Source organism: Bufo bufo, chromosome 1 (genome assembly GCF_905171765.1).
Source record: "Bufo bufo chromosome 1, aBufBuf1.1, whole genome shotgun sequence".
NCBI classification, from domain to species: domain Eukaryota; kingdom Metazoa; phylum Chordata; class Amphibia; order Anura; family Bufonidae; genus Bufo; species Bufo bufo.
The window spans coordinates 475,822,724-475,849,419 of NC_053389.1; the positions used below are offsets into that span (position 1 = coordinate 475,822,724).

At 44.4% G+C, this 26,696-nt stretch overlaps 1 protein-coding gene across 1 annotated transcript in view; it reads right to left on the reverse strand.

Annotated features, from left to right (window-relative positions):
* Positions 1 to 19,856, reverse strand: part of RASSF3 (Ras association domain family member 3) — a 155,893-nt gene extending 136,037 nt beyond the window's left edge. Inside the window, exon 1 of the mRNA XM_040409361.1 lies at positions 19,526 to 19,856. Within this exon, the coding sequence (XP_040265295.1) occupies positions 19,526 to 19,802 (277 nt within the window). The 5' untranslated portion in view covers positions 19,803 to 19,856. The remainder of the gene's footprint in view (positions 1 to 19,525) is intronic.
* Between the last annotated feature and the right edge of the window lie 6,840 nt (positions 19,857 to 26,696).

Genomic DNA, 26,696 nt, shown 5'->3' on the forward strand with positions numbered 1-26,696 from the left:
GTGGACTTCTCCAAAGCATTTGACACTGTACCACATAAAAGGTTAGTATATAAAATGAGAATGCTCGGACTGGGAAAAAAAAGTCTGTATATGGGTAAGTAACTGGCTGAGGGATAGAAAACAGAGGGTGGTTATTAACGGTACACACTCAAATTGGGTCACTGTCACTAGTGGGGTACCTCAGGGGTCAGTATTGGGCCCTATTCTCTTCAATATATTTATTAATGATCTTGTAGAAGGCTTGCACAGTAAAATATACATTTTTGCAGATGACACTAAACTGTGTAAAGTAATTAACACTGAAGAGGACAATATACTGCTACAGAGGGATCTGGATAGATTGGAGGCTTGGGCAGAGAAGTGGCAGATGAGGTTTAACACTGACAAATGTAAGGTTATGCACATGGGAAGGAATAATGCAAGTCACCCGTACATACTAAATGGTAAAACACTCGGTAACACTGACATGGAAAAGGACCTAGGAATTTTAATAAACAGCAAACTAAGCAGTAAAAACCAGTGTCAGGCAGCTGCTGCCAAGGCCAATAAGATAATGGGTTGCATCAAAATGGGCATAGAGGCCCGTGATGAGAACATAGTCCTACCACTTTACAGATCACTGGTCAGACCACACATGGAGTACTGTGTACAGTTCTGGGCTCCTGTGAACAAGGCAGACATAGCAGAGCTGGAGAGGGTTCAGAGGAGGGTAACTAAAGTAATAACTGGAATGGGGCAACTACAGTACCCTGAAAGATTATCAACATTAGGGTTATTCACTTTAGAAAAAAAAGGGGAGATCTAATTACTATGTATAAATATATCAGGGGCAGTACAGAGATCTATCCCATCATCTATTTATCCCCAGGACTATTACTGTGACGAGGGGACATCCTCTGCGTCTGGAGGAAAGAAGGTTTGTACACAAACATAGAAGAGGATTCTTTACGGTAAGAGCAGTGAGACTATGGAACTCTCTGCCTGAGGAGGTGGTGATGGTGAGTACAATAAAGGAATTCAAGAGGGGCCTGGATGTATTTCTGGAGTGTAATAATATTACAGGCTATGGCTACTAGAGAGGGGTCGTTGATCCAGGAAGTTATTCTGATTGCCTGATTGGAGTCGGGAAGGAATTTTTCCCCCCTTAAGTGGGAAAAATTGGCTTCTACCTCACAGGGTTTTTTTGCCCTCCTCTGGATCAACTTTCAGGATGACAGGCCTTATATACTATGTTGCTATGTTACTATGGGGTCTACTCACCTCTGGTATGCCTCTGCACAACAAGCATGCGTAATGTCATGTTAGTCACCCTTCAGTGGCCTAGGCATTCCTCGTCCTGTAATGCACCCTCTGGAAATGCGGTAGAACAGGCCAAACTTGTTATATGTATATTATGACTGTTATCAGTCAGAGGTACTGGAAATAGTTGAGGAAATCTTACTTTAGCATTTTTCACATTCCAATATAGTAAAAGCAAATAGGTGCAAGTTACACTAATTCCTACCACACGTGTGCATTCTTTTAGAATACATATCTTTCATATGTTTACATGTTAAACATGCATATCCACTTAAGGACTTCGGATCCACAAAATGTGGTATAAATGTTTAATAGCTGGGGGTCCCAATAAAAACATGATTAGAAACTGTATACTTAGGTTAAAGGGTTATCCGGCCTTGGAGCCAGCAACCCCTCTGAATAGGCCATTAGTATCTGACTGGTGGGGGTCCGACACCCGGGACCCCTGCCGATCAGCTGTTTGAGAAGGCCCTGGCGTTCCTATAAGCGCCGCAGCCGTCTCTCTGCTTACCCTAGGCCACTGACGTCACTGGCCTAGGTGAAGCTTAGCCCCACTCAAGTCATCCATAGGCTTCAGCGGTCACATTGGCTTTAACAATATATCACCGCAATTCCAAGGCTGGACAACCACTTTACAGGAGTTTTCCGAGTTCAAATTTCTTTGTGGCAAACTGCAGGGATGCAGGTAAAATAGTAAAAAAAAATACTTAAACTCACCATCCCGAACCCACTCTGACCCAGCACTGCGGCTCCATCCTCTTGGTCAAGCTGCAGCCCCAAATTAATGGTGGTGACATTCTTTTATATCACCCATAACTGCTGCAGCCAATCACTGTCTACTGGTCTTGTGCAGTACACAACTGAGGCCACAGTGACTGGAGTAAAATGTGCAAAATTTAATAAATTTGGCATATCTTAGCCTGTCCGTGTGCCAGAAACTGAAATCTACAAACACTACAAACAAGCACAGGTTTGTTACTCCAATTTTTGGTGTAAATCTGTTGGACCGCAAGTGGGGCCCGCCCCTGCCTAACCTACCTTTCTCACCACTGTTTAAAAGACTTTTATACACTGGCATCAATCATTTCATAAATCTCCAAGTGTTTAGAGCACAGCGAGCCCCAGGAGCCAGCGTAAAGCTGCTGAATGTAGAATATTTTTGCATTTTATCTTAATTTCTTTTGAGATCAGGATTAGCGGGGAACAGGAGCAGAATAGTAATTATATAGCTAGAAAAGCTTTGGTCTTACCGACTGTTCAGCCAATGACATTATGTATGCGATGCCTGAAAGTCTATGAAACTCATTTGCTGAAATCTTTATTACTGCCAGAAGTCATCATTTTGTCTTTATTTTTATCTCCATGAATTAGTATGTGGCATCAGGCGGACGCTTAGCCGCACTATTTAGCATAGATATGGTTCCCATAGTAACGCACAACTAGCGCACAGCAACAAGGACAACTGCTGTTTAGACTATAAATATTTCTCATGAAACACAAGACACAAATAATGAGTGTGAATGAGATCTGAAGAAGTATGGGACAAAGCACTTGGCTGACCTAGAAGTGTTAAGATTCTGAAAACAAAGACTTAAAGGGGATTTCTGATTTGCATCAACATCCTTTAAAATAATAATTTATAAAAGGTAGTTGTAATTTTGTAATGTATTTCTTTTACCTTTATAGCTCCTATCTCCCGTTCTGGGCTGTGGTCACATGACCATGTCCATGCAGCTCTTATTTCCTGTGATGTTATGTCCATGGGTGATAGGGGAGTGTCTAGGATAGTAGCTGGGTGGGAGGAGCTATAAACCAGCTAAAAGTGGTTAGGAGAGGTACTGGAGCTGTGGCAGAGAACTACATCATGGGTTTGGTTGGACACAGCAACAGAAAGTGCTACATACAGGATGTAAAAAACCAAAGTGATTGGTTTACATTAAGAAAAGGGGTCAGGAGAGTCCAACTTACCTCATGGTGAAGAATTACATGAGCTAAGCAACTACATGAGCATATCTGTTAAACACCATAAGCAATCCCAGAAAACCCATTGAATGCAAAATTCAACTTCAGTCACATTTTCCAAACAGTCAGGATCAGGACAGGCTTCAGCCGCGACCTAGTACAGGGAAACAGGTCACCTGTGATGGTGCCTTCAGGAGATGTGGAATTCTATAACTCACCAAAAGATGAATGAACTCCTTGAAGTTTTGCTTCAAGCAAATGAGATAGACTACACAATGGATATGAGGGCTCTCCACTGTGGAATGATATCAGGTTGACTAATACAACAATGGTCAGAAACAATATAGGCATCCTGATATCTTCTGAAGAAACCAACTCCCTTGTGTATCCTGACCTTATTGCCAGTTTTCCTTATTCCAGAATATTTTAAGAAATGAATGCAAAACTGCGTGCTGTCGGCAACTAGGCCAATTTTCCTGTATGACAGTTTTGATAAATGAGTATCCCACATAATAACATTCATGTGCATGCCATCGTTCACTAAAAATCAGTATGTGTCATAACCCATACCTGCTCTACGGCATAAACGTAGGGCTTTAACGCTGTCAGCTTGCCATCTTTTTAAAAAAGTTATATGTATTTAAAAATTTAATCTGTGAAATATATAACTTGTCCCAAAAAATAAACCCTTTTATAGTTATACTGATGGAAAAATTAAAAAGTTATAGCTCTCGAATTAAAGGGGTTGTCCACGTTATCTAAAAAATAAGAATAATAATTATTAATAATAAAAAAATATTATAATTCCCAGACCTCTCCTTTCCAGCGGGCTTTGTTGTCCTCACTGACATGCCTGTATACCGCACATAACCACTACTGGCCTCAGAGCTCAATGATTGGCTGAAATGGTCATGTTCGTTATATCACCATATCATTGCAGCAACTAAAACATTGTATCATGGCTGCGGCAGCGGGCAGGAAAGATGCGGAGGCGCTGGATCGGGGAGGTGGTTGGGACAGTAGATATAGGTTTGTTTAAGTTTTTTTTATTATTCTAATAATGTCCCAAATTTGGACATCTATTAAAAAATAGACACATCATTATGGGGTTACTCTATCCTAAAATACATAAAATGATCATACGATAAGAAAGAAACACTATAATTTTATAACCTGACCAGTGCATTTGTATTGGATTTATATTCACTGTACTTTCTAACTTCAAATGGCCAGCTTAAAATCTCCCATTTCAGAGGTAGTCGGCATTGAAAGGATTCAACATGTCAACGGATTAAGCTACATTTTTGCAATAAGTGCCATGCTGCTTCCTCTCCTGGGCTATATGGCATGGGCACATACAGAGATAATAGACTTGTCAGTCCAGTCCCAGCCAGAAAGACACTGAGCTGCACATCAATAATTATAGTAGTCTAACAGCAGGGGGCACAGCGCCAAAGCCAACAATGTCATGACATGTCAAGTGTCTGCATTGCCTATTTACATACACCGACACATTCTTTTAGGCTTTTGAATACATTACACTGGTATTTTATAGATCTGCTAAAGCTGACTTTGGCAACAAAGGTTAAACATAGCATTTATAGGATAAAGAGTACCCATTATGTAACAGCAATGGCATTTACCTATTACGCCAATAGTGCTGGTATAACAAGAAGGATTTACCCAAAGGTCAGCCGTATTTATTCATCAACACTAGGACTACCAGGGAGCTAGAAAGCAAAGCTCAGCGAAAATACTGGACAAAGAATCATTCCCTTCACTATTATGTTATAGGACAGTTTGTAGTATAAGGGCATTTACAAGTCTTACCAACTATTATCATGGTGATCGATATTGTATAAAAGAGAATCCAAACATGGTCGCAGCTTAAAGGGGTTCTGCAGTTTGTTTTAACTGATGATCTATCCTCTGAATAGATCATCAGCATCTGATTGGCGGGGGTCCGACACCCGGGACCTCGCCGATCAGCTGTTTGAGAAGGCAGAGGCGCTCCAGCAGCGCAGCGGCCTTCTCACTGTTTACCACAGGCCCAGTGACGTCACGACTAGTATCAACTGGTCTGGGTAGGGCTAAGCTTCATTCAAGTGAACAGAGCTTAGCCCCACCCAGACCAGTGATACTAGTCATGACGTCACTGGGCCAGCGGTAAACAGTGAGAAGGCCGAGGCACTACTGCCAGCGGCACTGCCTTCTCAAACGGGTGTCGGACCCCCGCCAATCAGATGCTGATGATCTATCCAGAGGATAGATCATCAGTTAAAACAAACTGCAGAACCCCTTTAATCATACCTTTCAGAATAAACTGTTGTGTGTATGCATGAGGAATAACACATACAGTATATGGCCATTTTATGACAGATCTCCGCTCTACAGGTTCTATCTCTGATTTTCAATCTTCCCTGACCTAGTGGGTGGAGACTAGCTGCTATGATGACAACACCTTGAAAAACAGGAGATCATCCGCTTCTTTCTCTCCATAGGGCATCCTCGTGGAGCAGAAATAATGCAGGACATTGTACAGTACAGCAGTACTAGGTAGTTTAGATGTGAACCACTTACAAACCACCAGCATGGTAGGTCTGTTTCTGGATTCTTCTGCCTCTCTCTGGAAGCCCCCCTACATTCTCCCCCTCTGCTCTCCATAAGCTTTAATGGGTTGGAAATCCAATCTGATCCTTCTTTGAGTGGCTAACTTGTATCCACAGAAGACAGATTTAGGCCTAGTTCATACACCATTAAATTAGTCAGGGATTTCAATCCGTGATTGTTAGTCAAAAGCAGAAGCAGAGCCTACACAGAGATAAGGTATAATGGAAAGATCTGCCCGTTATGTGTTTTTGACTTGTACCTGGTTTTGGCTCACAATAACTGATGGAAATCATTGAAGTGTGAACTAGGCCATAAAGGGAACCTGTCACCAGGATTTTGTGTATAGAGCTGAGGACATGAGTTGCTAGATGGCCGCTAGCACATCCGCAATACCCAGTCCCCATAGCTCTGTGTGCTTTTATTGTGTAAAAAAAACCCTATTTGATACATATGCAAATTAACCTGAGATGAGTCCTGTACGTGACTCATCTCAGGGACAGGACTCATCTCAGGTTAATTTGCATATGTATCAAATCGTTTTTTATACACAATAAAAGCACACAGAGCTATGGGGACTGGGTATTGCGGATGTGCTAGCGGCCATCTAGCAACCCATGTCCTCAGCTCTATACACAAAATCCAGGTGACAGGTTCTCTTTAAGCTGTGAATTGACAGTAATGGTGGGAGGAGCAGGAGAGGAGCATAACTGCAGAGACATTTGTCTCTGATAAGATATATTACAAAGTTTTGTATATTCATTTATACTAATAATTTATAAATAAAAAAAAATAGAAACAACCGTAACTCTTCAGGCTAGTTTCACACTAGCGTTAAAGAGCTCTCTGGATCCGTCATTTCTAGACGCTGCCTGAATGCCTGCCGGACACATTTATTATATAGATCAGGCCGCAACCTGGCAAATATGCAGAGAACCAGCCAGACAAATACCGCTGCATGCACCTTTGTATGATTAGACAAGCTTGGAACTTATGGCTCAGGAACCATTGGGGAAGAAGCCTTAAATAACCGAGGGACTACCACTCGCCACTGACTGGGCACTGATTAGTCCGCAAGCACATTGGCCTTTTAAGAGCTGAGGAGAGCGCATGCACAAGTGCAAAGAATGTCAGGCAGGCGATGGGGAGGCAAGAAGAGGCCTACCACTACACACACTCCAGTGGCTGAGCCTGACGGGAAAGAGCAGAGAGATGCCGGCCCATGCACCGCTGGCAACACAGCAGTGCAGGAGTTAGTATTTCGGTGATCTGTGCCCGTGGACATGGACTGCTGACATTGCATCGCTTGCTTTTTCTCTCTCCTAGGAAATTACTGGTATTACTGGAAGTTCTGGTATGAAGGGGAAGTATATAACTTTCCCAGTTTCTTCACACTTTTTTCTTCCCAAACATGAACACATTAAGCAACTGAAGTAGTATGGCAAGTCTAGTATGAAATTCTGAGTAGAGTAGAGAGGAAAACTTCCCAGAATAACAAAAGGTGTGTCTTCTTTTGAAAACATTTTTGTATGAAATAGGTAGAGAGGTGAAACATCAAGGCTTCAGGATATGCTGGTAAGTGATGATGGGCATCATCATACATGAAGAGCAGCGGCGTCCAGCTCTATAAAATCCATCATTATTGGATGTAGGCCCATACGGACACTCCGTATAAAAGAAGTCTTGGGCTGGCCATACACATGAGATATCTGAGAGCTGAAAGCCATGTCGCCCAACTCCCCAATACACATGCACGATAACAGCTAGTTCAATACACATGTTTACCCAAGCATACTTAAAATACGTAAAATATTTCTCGAGTCGGCTACTGTTAATCAATGATGTACATTGTAGCTTGTAAATATACCTTATTATATTCAGAAAGCTTTACTACAGCATCTGATTACACAATGAATACATATCAAAGTGTTATTGCTTATTGATCCTTCAGATGGGTCATCAATATCAGATCAGTGGGAGTCACTTGAATTGGAGCAGCACTGTAGTAACCAGGCCCGGTCACTATACAGTGTACAGTGCTGTGTAGTTCCTGTGCCTGGTCCTGGCGCCATAGCTCTGAACATTTGATCGGGGGGGTGCAGTAGTTGAGCTCCTGCTGATCTGATATCGATGACCTGTTCGAAGGATAGGTCATCAATAAGTAAGACCTGGACAACCCCTTTAAAGCAATTTTTGGCTCATGAAAGCAATGCATGTGACAAGTCAGTAGACCTCTACATACACACATGGAAACAAATACAGCATTTCTAGTCTTTTCTAGTAGCAGTAGCACGTCTTCCCAAGTAACTAGACCGGTTTTAAGTTAACAAGCACTTACATATTTCAAATGCCAGAGACAATATCTACTCAACAATAGTAGTTCAGTGTTTTATTGTTCTGATATCCAGTCCACAGCCCATAGTATAGCGCCCTGAGTTAGCAATACCTCCCTGGTGTAAAAATAACATTTCCTGAGAACCAGGACAACACTGATCCTTCCTATCTAATAGGAAAACTCCCATTGTGTAATCTTCACTACCATTGTACTTATTGGTAAAAGGACCTTGAGGATAACCCCACGGAGCTGATGCTGCATCTTGCTGATCTACTTATCTTCCTGCCGCAGTCACTGTGCTCCTTGTGGTCAGGATCACCAAGGCTTCTCATTAATCAGCAGAAGGAGATTCAGAAAGCACGGACTAATGCATCTGCATACTAAGAACTGCCTAAAGAAGGACTAATAGCTGAGCTAAATCCTTATTAGAGGCTCATCACAAAAGCTGGAGGTTTGAAAGCTAGAACTATTCACAGAAGGTAAAAAGCACTGTTTATTTAGTGCAGGAAAGTTTGTGTAAGACACAAGACACAATAGGTCATGTATTCTTCAATACAATATAGTCTGTGCACATATCAGCAGGTCTGCTTCTGCAATGGAAACCAGGGTGTTATCTATGATCTAGCGGAGATAGAGTTACTGTTTACTGAAGTGTATGTTAGGACTGCTAAATAACTACATCCTATGGTTCATGGAAAAAATGAACATCAAACCTCTGTGTAATGTGTACAGTAAAGTGCACGGTAGAGGTATGGTGTGGGGGTCTATCTCGCCCGGTTCTTCAGTTTAGCTGGGTGAGACCTGAAATCCAGAAATGGAATGGCTTCAGCAAAGCATAGTTGCTGGAGCTGTATTTTTTATTTAAAGTTGTATGGGCTGGATTTCTTTGGACTGGGAGACAGGTTGGTAGTGGGAGTCTTCCAGTCCACACCCCTAGTCCATTACAGGTTCCCTGGCCAGCTGGGTTAATCAAACCAGGATAAATCAACCCTCTGTGTATGAGTCTGGGGGGCAGGAGGCAGGAGGCAGGAGGCAGGAGGCAGGAGGCAGGAGGAAGGAGGCAGGAGGCAGGAGGAAGGAGGAAGGGACCCTACAGAGAGGGAAGCTGGAGAGGCTTGTGTGGTCACAGCCAGGTAGGCCGCTAGACCGTATGGCTTAGTGAAGCTGGATCTCTTCCCTGGACTTATGTTTGGTGAGCTGACCTGCTAAGGGTTGGAGCCTGAGACCCTGTGAGTAAAACTGTGCTTCAGAGGTGACTCAGGAAGAAGACCTCTGTATTAGCTAGGGCCCAGACGGGGAGGTGTTTATTTTGGTTTGGATTTATGTTTGTGATGGTGCTGAAGTGCCATGTCGGAGGAGAAGTCTGTGATTGAGACCCCCCTCTGAGAGAGCGATCCCTTACACCTCATATATTACTTGACATTCTCTTTCTAAGGCTTCATGCACACAGAACGTGTGCGCCCCGTGGCTGTGCTGCGGCCCGCAATGTACGAACACCCACTGTGGGGCAGCCGCAGTGGATTATGGACCCATTCACTTTAATGGGTCCGCAATCCGCAATCCATGTGCATATTTCCAATCAGGTCTTCAAATTTTCAGACGTCCAGTGAATGTCTCATCGGCTTTTAACCCCTTAGTGACCAAGCACATTTTTAAAAAATTGCATTCCAAGAGCTAGAACTTTTTTGTTTTTTCATAAATGTACTTGTAGGAGGTCTTATTTTTTGCAGGACAAGTTATAGTTTTTAATACACCATTTTAAGTACATGTAATGATTGATTAAAGCCAGCCGTTTAGCTAAAACCCCCTTTGTTTACGTCAGTAAAAACACGTATGGGTGGTCACTAAGGGATACTGTATCATGCATGCAGAAGAAAAGATGGTGCTCCAGCCTTACCTCTTAAAGGGATTCTGTCACCAGAATTAACCCTATTAAGCTAGCTGACATTAGCGATGTGCTAATGTCAGCTAAACCGAACTAGCCTATTCCTACTTTTATCTATGCCACCGTTACGCCAGAAATCTAACTTTTATATTCTGGCACAGGCGCGGTGAGGAAGCTGGTAGCCTGCGAGCGTCTTTCCCTCACCGCGCCTGCGCCGAATACTGAACAGCGCGAGATTTCACTAGAACACAGGGCTGGCAGATGGATGCGAGCGCTGCCTGGCTCTGTCAATCAGGACTTGGAGGGAGGCGACAAAGGTCGGAAAACGGAGCATCTAGGAGCAGGAACAACACCCCCCCCTGCTCCTAGAGGCTAATTAGCATAATATAAAAGTTAGATATCTGGCGTAACGGGGGTATAGATAAAAGTAGGAATAGGCTAGTTAGGTTTAGCTGACATTAGCACATCGCTAATGTCAGCTAGCCTAATAGGGTTAAATCTGGTGACAGAATCCCTTTAAGATAGAAGCACTTTCTTTATTAACAATCCATTAAGACATGCTGCTTTTGAAGGTTCACGCTTGCAGGCACTTACACGTCTCAAAGTGTTCTTTTTCGTAGTTGAAATGTATAAGAGACTAGAAGCATAAACCTTCAGAGGCAGCATGTCTTAACCCTTTACTGACGTGGCGACTTTTCAATTTTTGCGTTTACGTTTCTCACTCCCTGCCTTTCCCATTCACATAGCTGTATGAGGGCTTGTGTTTGTACTTTCTAATACAAATGGGGTGGAAAAAAATGCAATTCTGCCACAGTTTTAGGGATTTTTTTACAGCATTTACTATGCAGTAAAACTGACTTATGCTCTTAAGTCTCCAGGTCAGTACGAATCCGGTGATACCACATTTGTATAGTTTTTCTTGCGTTTAAATACTGAAACAAAAATAAAAACCTTGGTAAAAATAATTTTTTCTTTGCCATATTCTGACACCCATAACCTATAGTTATGTCTGTGGAGATGTGTGGGGACTCTTTTTTTTTGCGGGACGATCTGTAGTTTTTGCTAATAACATTTTGGGGTGTGTTTTACTTTTTGATCACTTTTGGACTAACTTATTTATATTTTAATAAAATGGGCGTTTTCTCATGCAGCGATGCCAATGATGTTATTTTTTTTAAATTGTTTATTTTGTTTTTGGGGAAAGGGGGGTGATTAGAATTTTTATATAATTTTTTTAACCACTTCCCATCTGGGCCCTTTGCCCCCTTCCTGACCAGGCCAAATTTTGCAAAACAGACATATCTCACTTTATGTGGTAATAACTTTGGAACGCCTTTATTTATCCAAGTCATTCAGAGATTGTTTTCTCGTGACACATTGTACTTCATGATAGTCATAAATTTGAGTCAAAATATTTCACCTTTATTTATGAAAAAATCCCAAATTTACCCAAAAATTTAAAAAAAAATCGCAATTTTCTAAATTTCAATTTCTCTGCTTTTAAAACAGAAAGTGATACCTCATAAAATATTTATTATTTAACATTCCCCATATGTCTACTTTATGTTGGCATCATTTTGGAAATGTCATTTTATTTTTTTAGGACGTTAGAAGGCTTAGAAGTTTAGAAGCAATTCTTCAAATTTTTAAGAAAATTGCCAAAACCCACTTTATAAGGACCAGTTCAGGTCTGAAGTCACTTTGTGGGGCCTACATAGTGGATACCCCCATAAATGACCCCATTGTAGAAACTACACCCCTCAAGGTATTCAAAACCGATTTTACAAACTTTGTTAACCCTTTAGGCGTTCCACAAGAATTAAAGGAAAATGGAGATCAAATTTTTAAATTTCACTTTTTTGGCAGATTTTCCATTTTAATCAATTTTTTTCTCTAACACATCGATGGTTAACAGCCAAACAAAACTCAATATTTATTACCCAGATTCTGCGGTTTACAGAAACACCCCACATGTGGTCGTAAACTGCTGTATGGGCACACGGCAGGGCGCAGAAGGAAAGGAACTCCACATGGTTTTTAGATGCCATGTCCCATTTGAAGCCCCCTGATGCACCCTTACAGTAGAAACTCCCAAGAAGTGACCCCATTTTGGAAACTAGGGGATAAGGTGCCAGTTTTATTAGTACTATTTTTGGATACATATGATTTTTTGATCATTCAATATAACACTTTATGGGGCAAGGTGACCAAAAAATTGGTTGTTTTAGCACAGTTTCTATTTATTTATTTTTACAGCGTTCACCTTAGGGGTTCAGTCAAGTGACATTTTTATAGAGCAGATTGTTACGGACGTGGCGATACCTAATATGTATACTTTTTCTCATTTATTAAAGTTTTACACAAGAATAGCATTTTTGAAACCAAAAAATTATGTTTTAATGTGTCCATGTTCTGAGAGCTATAGTTTTTTTATTTTTTGAGAGATTTTCTTATGTAGGGGCTCATTTTTTGCGGGATGAGGTGACGGTTTTATTGGTACCATTTTGTGGGACATACGCGTTTTTGATCACTTGGTGTTGCACCTTTTGTGATGCAACGTGACAAAAATTGCTTGTTTTGACACCGTTTTTTTTTTTTTTTTTTTTACGGTGTTCACCCGAGGGGTTAGGTCATGTGATATTTTTATAGAGCTGGTTTTTACGGACGCGGCAATACCTAATATGTATACTTTTTTTTATTTGTTTCACTTTAACACAATAATAGCAATTTTGAAACCAAAAAAATTATGTTTTAGTGTCTCCATGTTCTAAGAGCTATAGTTTTTTTATTTTTTGAGAGATTTTCTTATGTAGGCGCTCATTTTTTGCGGGATGAGGTGACGGTTTTATTGGTACCATTTTGTGGGACATACGCGTTTTTGATCACTTGGTGTTGCACCTTTTGTGATGCAAGGTGACAAAAATTGCTTGTTTTGACACCGTTTTTTTTTTTTTTTTTTTACGGTGTTCACCCGAGGGGTTAGGTCATGTGATATTTTTATAGAGCTGGTTTTTACGGACGCGGCAATACTAAATATGTCTATTTTACTTTATTTTTTCTATTTTAATTTTTTTTTTTTGATTCCTAACTTGGGAACTTTTTTTTTTTTTACATGTGAAACTTTATTTTATTTTATTTTTTCAACCCTTTATTTTTTTTATTTTTTTTTACACTTTTCGTCCCCCATAAGGTCATACAAGACCTCTGGGGGACATTTGCTTCACTTTTTCTTTTTTTTTTCACAGTTGATTTCTCCTGTAACTGGGGCTGAGATAGTAGCCCCAGTTACAGGACAAATGCACCCCTATAGAGGCTGTACAGCAGCAATCCTGCGCTGTACAGCCTCACAGCAGGGCTGATCGAGGTCTCTGAGAGACCTCACACAGCCCCTGCACTCTCCGGTCACGGCGGTCACATGACCGCCGGGCCGGAACAGGAAGCGCACAGCGCTTCCTTCTCTGCAGACACAGCGCTCGGTGAGCGCTGTGTCTGCAGCGATCGTGAAGGCAGGGACACCTGGGAACTGTCCCTGCCTTGTCTTAGGGTTGCCCTGCTGTCACTGACAGCGGGCAACCCGATCAGCAGCTGCACGATTAGCGTGCAGCTGCTATTTCTGACAGGACGTTTTAAAACGTGCTGTCAGAAATAGACGTCCACCCATAGGACGTTTATATCCTATGGGCGGACGTGAGGCGGTTAAAATATTTTTCCAAACTTTTTTTTTTTTGTAAGGTCCCCAAGTGGACCACAATTTACAATCATCACATTGAAACTTGTACAGAATTATGGAAAATGGTTTACTATTCTGTACAGAAATGATTATATCCTAGTTCACTGCTGCCACCTGCTGGCCGGAACTGGGATATACTAATAATGAGCCTGGAAGCCTAGTACAGGCTCTAGCTAATTATTAGAGTAGGGCGCTTTCCCCGATCTCTGGTGCTTCTGGATTTTAGCCTCCTCAGACACCGTGGTCACTTCCTCCCTGGCATCTGAGGAGTTAAATGTCCTTGGTCGGCATTACCGCTGATCGCGGATATTAGCTGCGGCTGCCTGCTGTATGAAACAGTAAGCACCTGACTGCTCTGCTGCTCGCTTCACTCCGGAGCAGGCGCCATCTTTAAAGACCAAACATCCGCATGTACAGCGGATGTCGGGAAGGGGTTAATGATCTGTTAATAAAGGTAGTGCTTTTATCTTACGAGGAACTGCTAGATTACCATCTTCTTTTTTACAGGCAGATAAGCCGCCATGTGTGTGTACATGAGGAATAACACTACATCCCTCCCCTCTTATATGACTTGTATGTGGCATTATTATCAGTGTTCCCTTCTTCAGTCCATGAGTTGGCAGGTATAGACTGGCTGCTATGATGTCTGCCAAAAGAGATTCTTCACCCTAAGGCCTCTTTCACACGAACGTATTGGTTCCGTTCCGTGCATTGGGGACTGCAACTTGAATGGGTCCGTGATCCGTCCGTTCCGCAAAAAAATAAAACAAGTTCTATTATTTTGCGGAACGGAAACACAAATCGGGACCGTTCCGTGATTCCGTTCCGCACCTCCGGATTCACTTGAATGGGTCCGCTTCCGTGATGCAGAATGCACACAGCCGGTGCCCCGTGTATTGCGGAACCGCCGTATGCAGCCCGCAATACGAACACGGGAGCACTACGGCCGTGTGAAAGAAGCCAAACTCTCTCACACTCACTCAGAATCACCATTTAGGACATTATAGAGAAGTACTGATATGAATAAGGCAGTTGGAGTGAGATGTAACACTTACTAGCAGCTTTTATGTCTTTCTGCTTCTCTCTCCCTGCAGCTCACTCCTCTTCCCCTCTTCTAAAATTTCTGTGGGCAACTATAATGTGATCCTTCAGTGAGAGGACAATCTGTCTTGGTCTCACGAGGAGGAATTCAGAGAATGTTAATTTAGGAAAGGGGTTGGAAACAGTAGAGAGCTGCTAGGAGGAGAAAGAGGCATTTTTCTCTGAGAAGATATATTACAAAGTTTCTTATATTCACCTGTATGACTGATTTGTGAAAAGTTAGTGACCATTGAAACTAGAAATACACATGAAATTAAAGTCGGCCGAAATGACTAATTCGCTGCTGAAAATGTGATCGGCCAAGTTGGAAAATGTTGGCCATTGTGATGTGTTAGGCTCCATTCACACGTCCGCAATGTGTTTTGCGGATACACGGAGACACGGATCCGCAAAACACGGAAAGCGGCAATGTGTGTTCCGCATTTTGCGGACCGCACATTGCCGACATAATAGAATATGCCTGTTCTTGTCCGCAATTGCTCTGCTCAAATGTTCTATTTTTTTGTGGAAACGGAAGCACGGATGCGGAAGTGCGAATCCGCAAATGTGGATACGGACAGCACATTCCGTCCCCATAGAGAATGAATGGGTCCGCACCCTTTCCGCAAAATTGCGGAAAGGATGCGGACACATTTTGCGGACGTGTGAATGGAGCCTTTAACTGGTTGCTACTGAAGTACCATTGAAGCACTTTTGACTGCTGAGACCAGTGACTGGTGAATAGTGATTGTGAAACCAAGCCACATCCAGGCAATGACCCGAAGCGGCTAAGAAGGGAGACATGGCACTGGAATGATGAGACTGTGGACAGGTGAGTGCATTCTGTTTTTATTTGAGCACACATTACTGGCAGGGGTGAAGTTGTCCCCTAGGTTGGATAATCCCTTTAAGCTATTTTTGGACTTGTACCTTTAAATGATCATGTAAAATGAACAATAAATGCGATTTTTCCCAATAAAGGGATGTGAAAAAATGATAATACTTCTGGACAACTATGGATGCTTTGCCCCACTTACCAATCGTCCTCTGAAATGGAAAATCATTAAGCCATAATGTATAAACCCTTTAGATGTCATGTAAATTAGTGATCAAAATTATAAAATTAAGCAGGCTGAAAGGAACGACCTATGTCACAGCATCCAGTCATCATCACGCAAATCGTGAGGATTTTCGCTGCAAATTTGGGGGTCTAAATGCTGTGTCGCAAAGGGTGAAATCTGCGGCAGAAATCCATAGCACAAAATGACATACTGTGGATTATGGCTTTCATAGAGGAAACCTTCTGCAATGTGTAGATCAGATGTTTCTGTACTGTAAATGCGTTGGGTTTCCGCAGCATTGACACCACGTGTGGCTGGACCCTCAATGGTGACAGGTTTCTAAGAGTAAGGATATAGAACCTGTAAGCCACAGCCGAGGTCCTGCTGAACTTACAGATACAATCAAATAGACATCAGCGTAATGTAAAGCTTCTAGAAACCATCAGGGCCTGGTCATAGAAACATAGAATGTGTCGGCAGATAAGAACCATTTGGCCCATCTAGTCTGCCCAATATACTGAATACTATGGATAGCCCCTGGCCCTATCTTATATGAAGGATAGCCATATGCCTATCCCATGCATGCTTAAACCCCTTCACTGTATTTGCAGCTACCACTTCTGCAGGAAGGCTATTCCATGCATCCACTACTCTCTCAGTAAAGTAATACTTCCTTATATTACTTTTAAACCTTTGCCCCTCTAATTTAAAACTGTGTCCTCTTGTGGTAGTTTTTCTTCTTTTAAATATGCTCTCTTCCTTTACCGAGTTGATTCCCTTTATGTATTTAAAAGTTTCTATCATATCCCCTCTGTCTCTTCTTTCTTCCAAGCTATACATATTAAGGTCCTTTAACCTTTCCTGGTAAGTTTTATCCTGCAATCCATGTACTAGTTTAGTAGCTCTTCTCTGAACTCTCTCTAGAGTATCTATATCCTTCTGGAGATATGGCCTCCAGTACTGCGCACAATACTCCAAGTGAGGTCTCACCAGTGTTCTGTACAGCGGCATAAGCACTTCACTCTTTCTACTGCTTATACCTCTCCCTATACATCCAAGCATTCTGCTGGCATTTCGTGCTGCTCTATTACATTGTCTTCCCACCTTTAAGTCTTCTGAAATAATTACTCCTAAATCCCTTTCCTCAGATACTGAGGTCAGGACTGTGTCAAATATTCTATATTCTGCCCTTGGGTTTTTACGCCCCAGGTGCATTATCTTGCACTTATCCACATTAAATTTCAGTTTCCAGAGTTCTGACCATTCTTCTAGTTTTCCTAAATCCTTTTCCATTTGGCGTTTCCCTCCAGGAACATCAACCCTGTTACATATCTTTGTGTCATCAGCAAAAAGACAAACCTTACCAGCGAGGCCTTTTGCAATATCACTTATGAAGATATTAAACAAAATTGGTCCCAGTACAGATCCCTGTGGAACCCCACTGGTAACATGACCTTGTTTTGAATGTTCTCCATTGACTACAACCCTCTGTTGTCTGTCACTCAGCCACTGCCTAATCCACTCAACAATATGGGAGTCCATGCTCAATGACTGCAGTTTATTGATAAGTCTTCTATGTGGGACAGTGTCAAAAGCCTTACTAAAATCTAGATATGCGATGTCTACTGCACCTCCACCGTCTATTATTTTATTCACCCAGTCAAAAAAATCTATAAGATTTGTTTGACATGATCTCCCTGAAGTAAACCCATGTTGTTTTTCATCTTGCAATCCATGGGATTTTAGATGTTCCACAATCCTATCCTTTAATAGGGTTTCCATTAATTTGCCTACTATTGATTCCTCCCTACTACCTTTCTTGTGAATGGGCACGACATTTGCCAATTGTCATCGGAGGGGGTAATAGAAGTCTCAGTGCCGCCATATGTACTCATCACTACAATGATAAAGCTTATGTATCTATAATGTCCGCTCCTGGTGACAGGACCCCTACAGATGGGCAGTACCAGTGCATTACACACTTTCCTGCCATAAATGCCTCCGCAGGAGCCAGGGCACCTAGAAAAGATATGCTAGGGCCTCAGCTCATGGCGGTTCTTATTACTGAACCACTAAAATAACTGGGAAACACAAGCCGGTGTGGGGTGCTGGGGGACGTGGCCCGCTGTGGGGTGCTGGGGGACGTGGCTCGCTGGCAAACACAAGCCGCTGTGGGGTGCCGGGGGACGCGGCCCGCTGTGGGGTGCCGGGGGACGCGGCCCGCTGTGGGGTGCCGGGGGACGCGGCCCGCTGTGGGGTGCCGGGGGACGCGGCCCGCTGTGGGGTGCCGGGGGACGCGGCCCGCTGTGGGGTGCTGGGGGACGTGGCTCGCTGGGAAACACAGGCCGCTATGGGGTGCCGGGGGACGCGGCCCGCTGTGGGGTGCCGGGGGACGCGGCCCGCTGTGGGGTGCTGGGGGACGTGGCTCGCTGGGAAACACAGGCCGCTATGGGGTGCCGAGGGACGCGGCCCGCTGTGGGGTGCCGGGGGACGCGGCCCGCTGTGGGGTGCCGGGGGACGCAGCCCGCTGTGGGGTGCCGGGGGACGCGGCCCGCTGTGGGGTGCCGGGGGACGCGGCCCGCTGTGGGGTGCCGGGGGACGCGGCCCGCTGTGGGGTGCCGGGGGACGCGGCCCTCTGTGGGGTGCCGGTGGACGCGGCCCTCTGTGGGGTGCTGGGGGACATGGCTCGCTGTGGGGTGCTGCACTTAATGTTAGTATAGGAATCTAATAAAAACAAACCACTTCGACTAGTATCAGGGGTACCTACCAGGAATGACATTACTGTGAGCATGACAACATGCCAAAAACCTGAACTGTCACCTGCAACATCCAGACCATTCACTAGCTGTAAAGTACATGTGCTGCAATTCAGTCTCTGGGCTGATCTAGACCGTATAGGGAGCACGGGGGTCATATACGCCACTAAAACGCTTAGTGTTATAGATATATAGATATATGTGCCCCTATATATCTATATTATGGTATATTCATAGGGGTCTATGTGTCCATCCTATGATGTAGTCGTGGGGGTCTATGTGTCCATCCTATGATGTAGTTGTGGGGGTCTATGTGTCTATCCTATGATGTAGTTGTGGGGGGGTCTACGTGTCCATCCTATGATGTAGTTGTGGGGGGTCTACGTGTCCATCCTATGATGTAGTTGTGGGGGGGGGTCTACGTGTCCATCCTATGATGTAGTTGTGGGGGGTCTACGTGTCCATCCTATGATGTAGTTGTGGGGGGGGTCTACGTGTCCATCCTATGATGTAGTTGTGGGGGGGGTCTACGTGTCCATCCTATGATGTAGTTGTGGGGGGGTCTACGTGTCTATCCTATAATGTAGTTGTGGGGGGGTCTACGTGTCTATTTTATGCCCATGAACAGTAGTAAACTAACTAACCTCAGGGCAGAGATGTAAGAAAAGAAGGCAGTCAGCAGGAGGTGACCCCAGAAGGCACAGCACCCCCTAGCACACACCTGGGGGGATGTCCCCGGTGACTACCTTGTACAGTGCCCCCCTGTATACAGAGCCCCATTCTTGCCCCCTACAGCCAGAAGTCACCTACCTGCACAGCGCCGGGCCCCCGAGAAGATGAAGCCGCAGCACAAGTCGCACCAGGCAGTGAGAGCGGCCTCGGCCTGAAACTTGTGACCGGCTCCCGGCTTCTGAGGCTGGAAGATGAAGCGGACGTCTGGCGGGGGTCTGTGAGCTCGGACCCTCCGTCTCACTCCGGGGAGCACCCCCGCTCCCGCGCGGCCCGCACCATTGCCGGCACAACTCCTGCTGTCACCCAGTGGGGAGAAGGGGACGCGGGCAGCGGGAGCACTGGCGAGGGCAGACATGAGCCAGCTGGGAGAAGAGGCTAGAGCAGTGACAGCACCTGGGCAGCAGTCATCATGGACATGCCAGTCACCGCCCCCAGTCCTCCCACAGTACCCAGCGTGCCGTCATCAGCTCCCGGCCCTCCCCTCTGACAGGACAGCGGTACCGTCCCGTTACCGCACTACAGCTCCTGCCCCTGCACGTTTAGGTTCCTACGGTGGATGTCGTTACGATATATATTCATTGCTGGAGCCCTGTGCATATCATTTGGTGGGGGCCCATCCTATCTCTGGAAACCAACCCCACCTGAACTTACAGAAGGCTAAGTTCACACTGACTGATTAATATGACAGATCCACAGCACCCTACAGTACCAGGGGAGGCTGAGAATTTCTGAATTTGTCAACGGATCTGTGGATATGAAATCTGAGTATGCTGCCTATGTCACCCTTTGCAATGGAGAGGGTTAAAGGGAACCTGTCACCAGGATTTTGTGTATAGAGCTGAGGACATGGGTTGCTAGATGGCCACTAGCACATCCGCAATACCCAGTCCCTATAGCTCTGTGTGCTTTTATTGTGTAAAAAAAATAATTATTTGATAGATATACAAATTAACCGGAGAATAGTCCTGTCCCTGAGAAGAGTCCTGTCCCTGAGAAGAGTCCTGTCCCTGAGAAGAGTGCTGTCCCTGAGATGAGTCCAGCGTGAAGGAGCCCAGCACCGCCCCGCATCCTCAGAATCTCCTCCTTGCTCCCCGACGTCAGACAGCCAAAGCTCCGTAATCTCGCGATGTGCAAGCTAGCGCATGCGCAGTTCCTTTCCTGAGGCTGATGCCAGCACAGGGAAGGAACACTATGACAACACAACGCATGCGCTAGCTCGCGCATCGCGAGATTACGGAGCTTTGGCTTTCTGACATCGGGGAGCAAGGAGGAGATTCTGAGGATGCGGGGCGTTGCTGGGCTCCTTCACGCTGGACTCTTCTCAGGGACAGGACTCTTCTCAGGTTAATTTGTATATCTATCAAATCATTTTTTTTTTTACACAATAAAAGCACACAGAGCTATGGGAACTGGATATTGCGGATGTGCTAGCGGCCATGTCCTCAGCTCTATACACAAAATCCCCGTGACAGGTTCCCTTTAAGTCCTCTGACCATTGACAGGTTCCCTTTAAGTCCTCTAACCATTCATTTCAATGGGTCCGCAAAAGATGTGGACAGCACTCTGTGTGCTGTCCGCATCCGTTGCTCGGTTCCGTGGCCCCGCAAAAATTATGAGACATGTCCTATTCTTGTCCTCCGTTTTGCAGACAAGATTAGGCATCTCTATAATGGGCCTCCTGTTCCGTTCCTCAAATTGCAGAAGGCACACGGGCGGACCACAAAAAACGGCACGGTTGTGTGCATGAGGCCTTAGGGTGCTGCCACACGTTGTGGCGGTGCTGCATTTTTTTGCAACAACATACCTGCATTTATGGTGCATTTTCTTCCAGGAACTGAATTATATTAATTACCAAGTAGAGGGGTTATGCAATTATTAATGTACAGTCGTGGCCAAAAGTTTTGAGAATTACATAAATATTGGAATTTGGAAAAGTTGCTGCTTAAGTTTTTATAATAGCAATTTGCATATACTCCAGAATGTTATGAAGAGTGATCAGATGAATTGCATAGTCCTTCTTTGCCATGAAAATGAACTTAATCCCAAAAAAAACTTTCCACTGCATTTCATTGCTGTCATTAAAGGACCTGCTGAGATCATTTCAGTAATCGTCTTGTTAACGCAGGTGAGAATGTTGACGAGCACAAGGCTGGAGATCATTATGTCAGGCTGATTGGGTTAAAATGGCAGACTTGACATGTTAAAAGGAGGGTGATGCTTGAAATCATTGTTCTTCCATGGTTAACCATGGTGACCTGCAAAGAAACGCGTGCAGCCATCATTGCGTTGCATAAAAATGGCTTCACAGGCAAGAATATTGTGGCTACTAAGATTGCACCTCAATCAACAATTTATAGGATCATCAAGAACTTCAAGGAAAGAGGTTCCATTCTTGTTAAGAAGGCTTCAGGGCGTCCAAGAAAGTCCAGCAAGCACCAGGATCGTCTCCTAAAGAGGATTCAGCTGCGGGATCGGAGTGCCACCAGTGCAGAGCTTGCTCAGGAATGGCAGCAGGCAGGTGTGAGCGCATCTGCATGCACAGTGAGGCAAAGACTTTTGGAAGATGGCCTGGTGTCAAGAAGGGCAGCAAAGAAGCCACTTCTCTCCAAACAAAACATCAGGGACAGATTGATCTTCTGCAGAAAGTATGGTGAATGGACTGCTGAGGACTGGGGCAAAGTCATATTCTCCGATGAAGCCTCTTTACGATTGTTTGGGGCATCTGGAAAAAGGCTTGTCCGGAGAAGAAAAGGTGAGCGCTACCATCAGTCCTGTGTCATGCCAACAGTAAAGCATCCTGAGACCATTCATGTGTGGGGTTGCTTCTCATCCAAGGGAGTGGGCTCACTCACAATTTTGCCCAAAAACACAGCCATGAATAAGGAATGGTACCAAAACACCCTCCAACAGCAACTTCTTCCAACAATCCAACAACAGTTTGGTGAAGAACAATGCATTTTCCAGCACGATGGAGCACCGTGCCATAAGGCAAAAGTGATAACTAAGTGGCTCGGGGACCAAAACGTTGACATTTTGGATCCATGGCCTGGAAACTCCCCAGATCTTAATCCCATTGAGAACTTGTGGTCAATCCTCAAGAGGCGGGTGGACAAACAAAAACCCACTAATTCTGACAAACTCCAAGAAGTGATTATGAAAGAATGGGTTGCTATCAGTCAGGAATTGGCCCAGAAGTTGATTGAGAGCATGCCCAGTCGAATTGCTGAGGTCCTGAAAAAGAAGGGCCAACACTGCAAATACTGACTCTTTGCATAAATATCATGTAATTGTCGATAAAAGCCTTTGAAACGTATGAAGTGCGTGTAATTATATTTCACTACATCACAGAAACAACTGAAACAAAGATCTAAAAGCAGTTTAGCAGCAAACTTTGTGAAAACTAATATTTGTGTCATTCTCAAAACTTTTGGCCATGACTGTACAAGATGAAAATCGGACATCACGTAGTACATGACAATCTCTTTCTAACAAAGCTAGAACCAGCCCTGGACCTCACATGGATCCAGAGATCTCCCCATTCATTGCTCTGCTAGATTTACAGGTGAAACTCGAGAAAATTTGAATATCGTGCAAAGTTTATTTATTTCAGTAATGCAACTTAAAAGGTGAAACTAATATATGAGATAGACTCATTACATGCAAAGTGAGATATTTCAAGGCTTTATTTGTTATAATTTGGATGATTATGTCTTACAGCTTATGAAACCCCACAGTCACTATCTCAGAAAATGAGAATTTTGTGAAAAGGTTCAATATTCTAGGCTCAAAGTGTCACACTCTAAATAGCTAATTAATCCATACCCCCTGAGCAAAGGGTATCTGAGCCTTTATATTGTCTCTCAGTCTGGTTCAGTTAGGCCCCATTCACACGTCCGCAATTTAGTTCCGCATTTTGCGGAACAGAATTGTGGACCCATTCATTTCCATGGGGCCGCACGATGTGCTGCCCAGATACGGAATTGCGGACCCGCATTTCCGGGTCCGCAATTCCGTTCCCGAAAAAAATAGAACATGTCCTATTCTTGTCCGCAATTGCGGACAAGAATAGGCATATTCTATCAGTGCCGGCAATGTGCAGTCCGCAAAATGCAGAACGCACATTGCCAGTGTCCGTATTTTGTGGATCCGCAAAACACGCTACGGACGTGTGAATGGACCCTAAGGCCACTTCCACACGGGTGCAATGCGTGAGGTGAACGCATTGCACCCGCACTGAATCTGGACCCATTTACTTCAAATGGGGCTGTTCAGATGAGCGGTGATTTTCACGCATTACTTGTGCATCGCGTGAAAGTCGCAGCAGGTTCTATATTCTGCGTTTTTTCACGCAAAGCAGGCCCCATAGAAATTAATGGGGATGCGTGAAACTCGCAAGCATCCGCAAGCAAGTGCGGATGCAATGCGATTTTCACGCATGGTTGCTAAGGAGACGAGGGATGAGTTACCCGGGACCCCATTTACTTTATTATTTTCCATTATAACATGGTTATAATGGAAAATAATAGCATTCTTTAATTCACGTGGTGAGCGCGATGACGTCACCGAAGGTCCTTTTCCAGCCAGGTCCTGCAAGAAGAAGAAAGAAGACGAGCCCGATTGCGCGATCAAGTGGATGAGATGAGTTCCATTTTTTTTTATTTTTAACCCCACAATGGACCTTTTACTATGCATTCTGTATTAAGAATGCTATTATTTTCCATTATAACCATGTTATAATGGAAAATAATAAAATATACAGAACACCGATCCCGAACTTCAGTGAAGAAGTCCGGGTTCGGGTCTGGGTACCACAGTCAGTTTTTTACCACGCGCGTGCAAAACACATTGCACCCACGCGATAAAAACTGAACATCGGAACGCAATCGCAGTCAAAACTGACTGAAATTGCGTACCTACTCGCACGATTTTCCCTGATCGCAGACGCAATGCATGCGGACCTAATCCGGACACACTCGTCTGCAAGGGGCCTAAGAATCACAATCATGGGAAAGACTGCTGACCTGACGGTTGTGCAGAAAAACATTATTGACACCCTCCATAAGGTAATTGCAGAAGAAGTTGGATGTTCCCAAAGTGCTGCATCGAAGCACATTAATAAAAAAGTTATGTGGAAGGGACAAGTGTGGAAGAAAAAGGTGCACAAGCAGCAAGTATGACCGCAGCCTGGAGAGGATTGTCTGGAAAAGGCCATTCAAAAGTGTTGGGGACTATCACAAGGAGTGGACTGAGGCTGGAGTTAGTACATCAAGAGCCATCACACACAGATGGATCCTGGACATGGGCTTCAAATGTCGTATTCCTCTTGTCAAGCCTCTCCTGAACAACAAACAACGTCAGAAGCGTCTTACCTGGGCTAAAGAAAAAAAAGTACTGGTCTGTTGCTCAGCGGTCTAAAATCCTCTTTTCTGATGAGAGCAACTTTTGCATCTCATTTGGAAACCAAGGACCCAGAGTCTGGAGGAAGAATGGAGAGGCACACAATGCAAGATGCTTGAAGTCCAGTGTGAAGTTTCCACAGTCTGTGTTGATTTGGGGAGCCTGCTGCTGTTGGTCCACTGTGCTTCAAGTCCAGAGTCAACGCAGCCCTCTACCAGGAGATTTTGGAGCACTTCATGCTTCCTTCCGCAGACGTGCTTTATGGAGATGGTGACTTCATTTTCCAGCAGGACTTGGCACCTGCCCACACTGCCAAAAGTACCAAAACCTGGTTCAATGACCATGGGATTACTGTGCTTGATTGGCCAGCAAACTCGCCTGACCTGAACCCCATAGAGAATCTATGGGGCATTGCCAAGAGAAAGATGAGAGACATGAGACCGAACAATGCAGAAGAGCTGAAGCACCCTGGTCTTCCATAACACCTCAGCAGTGTCAGAGGCTGATAGCATCCATGCCACGCTGTATTGAGGCAGTAATTGATGCAAAAGGGGCCTAAACCAAGTACTGAGTACATATGCATGATTATACTTTTCAGAGGTCCTACATTTTTATATTTAACATCCTTTTTTTATTGATTTCATGTAATGTTCTAATTTTCTGAGATTGTGACTTTGGGGTTTCATAAGCTGTAAGCCATAATTATCCAAATTATAACAAATAAAGGCTTGAAATATCTCGCTTTGCATGTAATGAGTCTATCTCATATATTAGTTTCACCTTTTAAGTTGCATTACTGAAATAAATTAACTTTTGCGACTTCCGGTTCCGGCGCTGGTATGAGGAGACGCGTGTAGCGGAGCTCCGCCACCTTCCCTAACAGCCTTACCCTCCGATCACCGCCTACGGGCTCAAGTAACCACACTAAGTGTGGCAAGTGTTGACAGGCAGCGCTGTGTGCATGGAGAGGTACCTGCTACGTAGCGGGAAGAGACCGGAGGACGGAGAAGAGCCGCGGCCGGCGCCGCTGCATAAAGAGGACAAGATGGCGGCCGAGACTGAGACCACGCCGCGGGTAGTTGATTTGAATCAGCCCCTGATATCCTCACAAGAGGACTTGTTCCAGTCTACCCCGCTGCCAGCTGCAGATCTCAAAAGGCTGGCATTAGAGGTTGCGGCCCACCTGGCACCTGATCTCAAATCTACGCTGGCGGCGACGATACAAGACTCCCTTACAGAGCTGCAGGAAGCCTACAGCCAGCAGGGGTACCGCCAGGGCAGTTTCTAGGTTATTTTACCAACAGGGCGGACATTAAAAAAGCGCCCCCCCCCCCCCCCCCCAAACATTAAATAACAATGACTTAACCAATGTTGCATAGCATACACAGAACAGAAAAGATTTTGCCTGCCCATGGCCTGTGCCTGGTATCGCAGCCTAGCTCAGTTCTGTTGAATGGAACTGAGTTACAATCAAATCCATATCTCATTACAGGTGAGGGTGGTGGAGTTTGTAATCATGGACAACCATTTTAGGTATTTTGGTCTTTATCTACAAAGTGCCTGGAGCAAAACTTATTCTAAAAACATTTTCTTACTGTGCAGCTGTAGTCCAGTTGGTGTAGTTCAGATGGTGCTGTCCAGATGGTGTAGTTCAGATGGTGCTGTCCAGATGGTGTAGTTCAGATGGTGCTGTCCAGATGGTGTAGTTAACTTGCTGCAGATCTGTGTGTTTCCACTTCTGATGCAGAACAAGCAAGAACCTGTGAATAAAGGAAAGATGACACTATGTAAAAATGCTTACCGTAGACCAATCTTCAGCAAAGACCAATAGAATTGATATGTCTCTTACCGG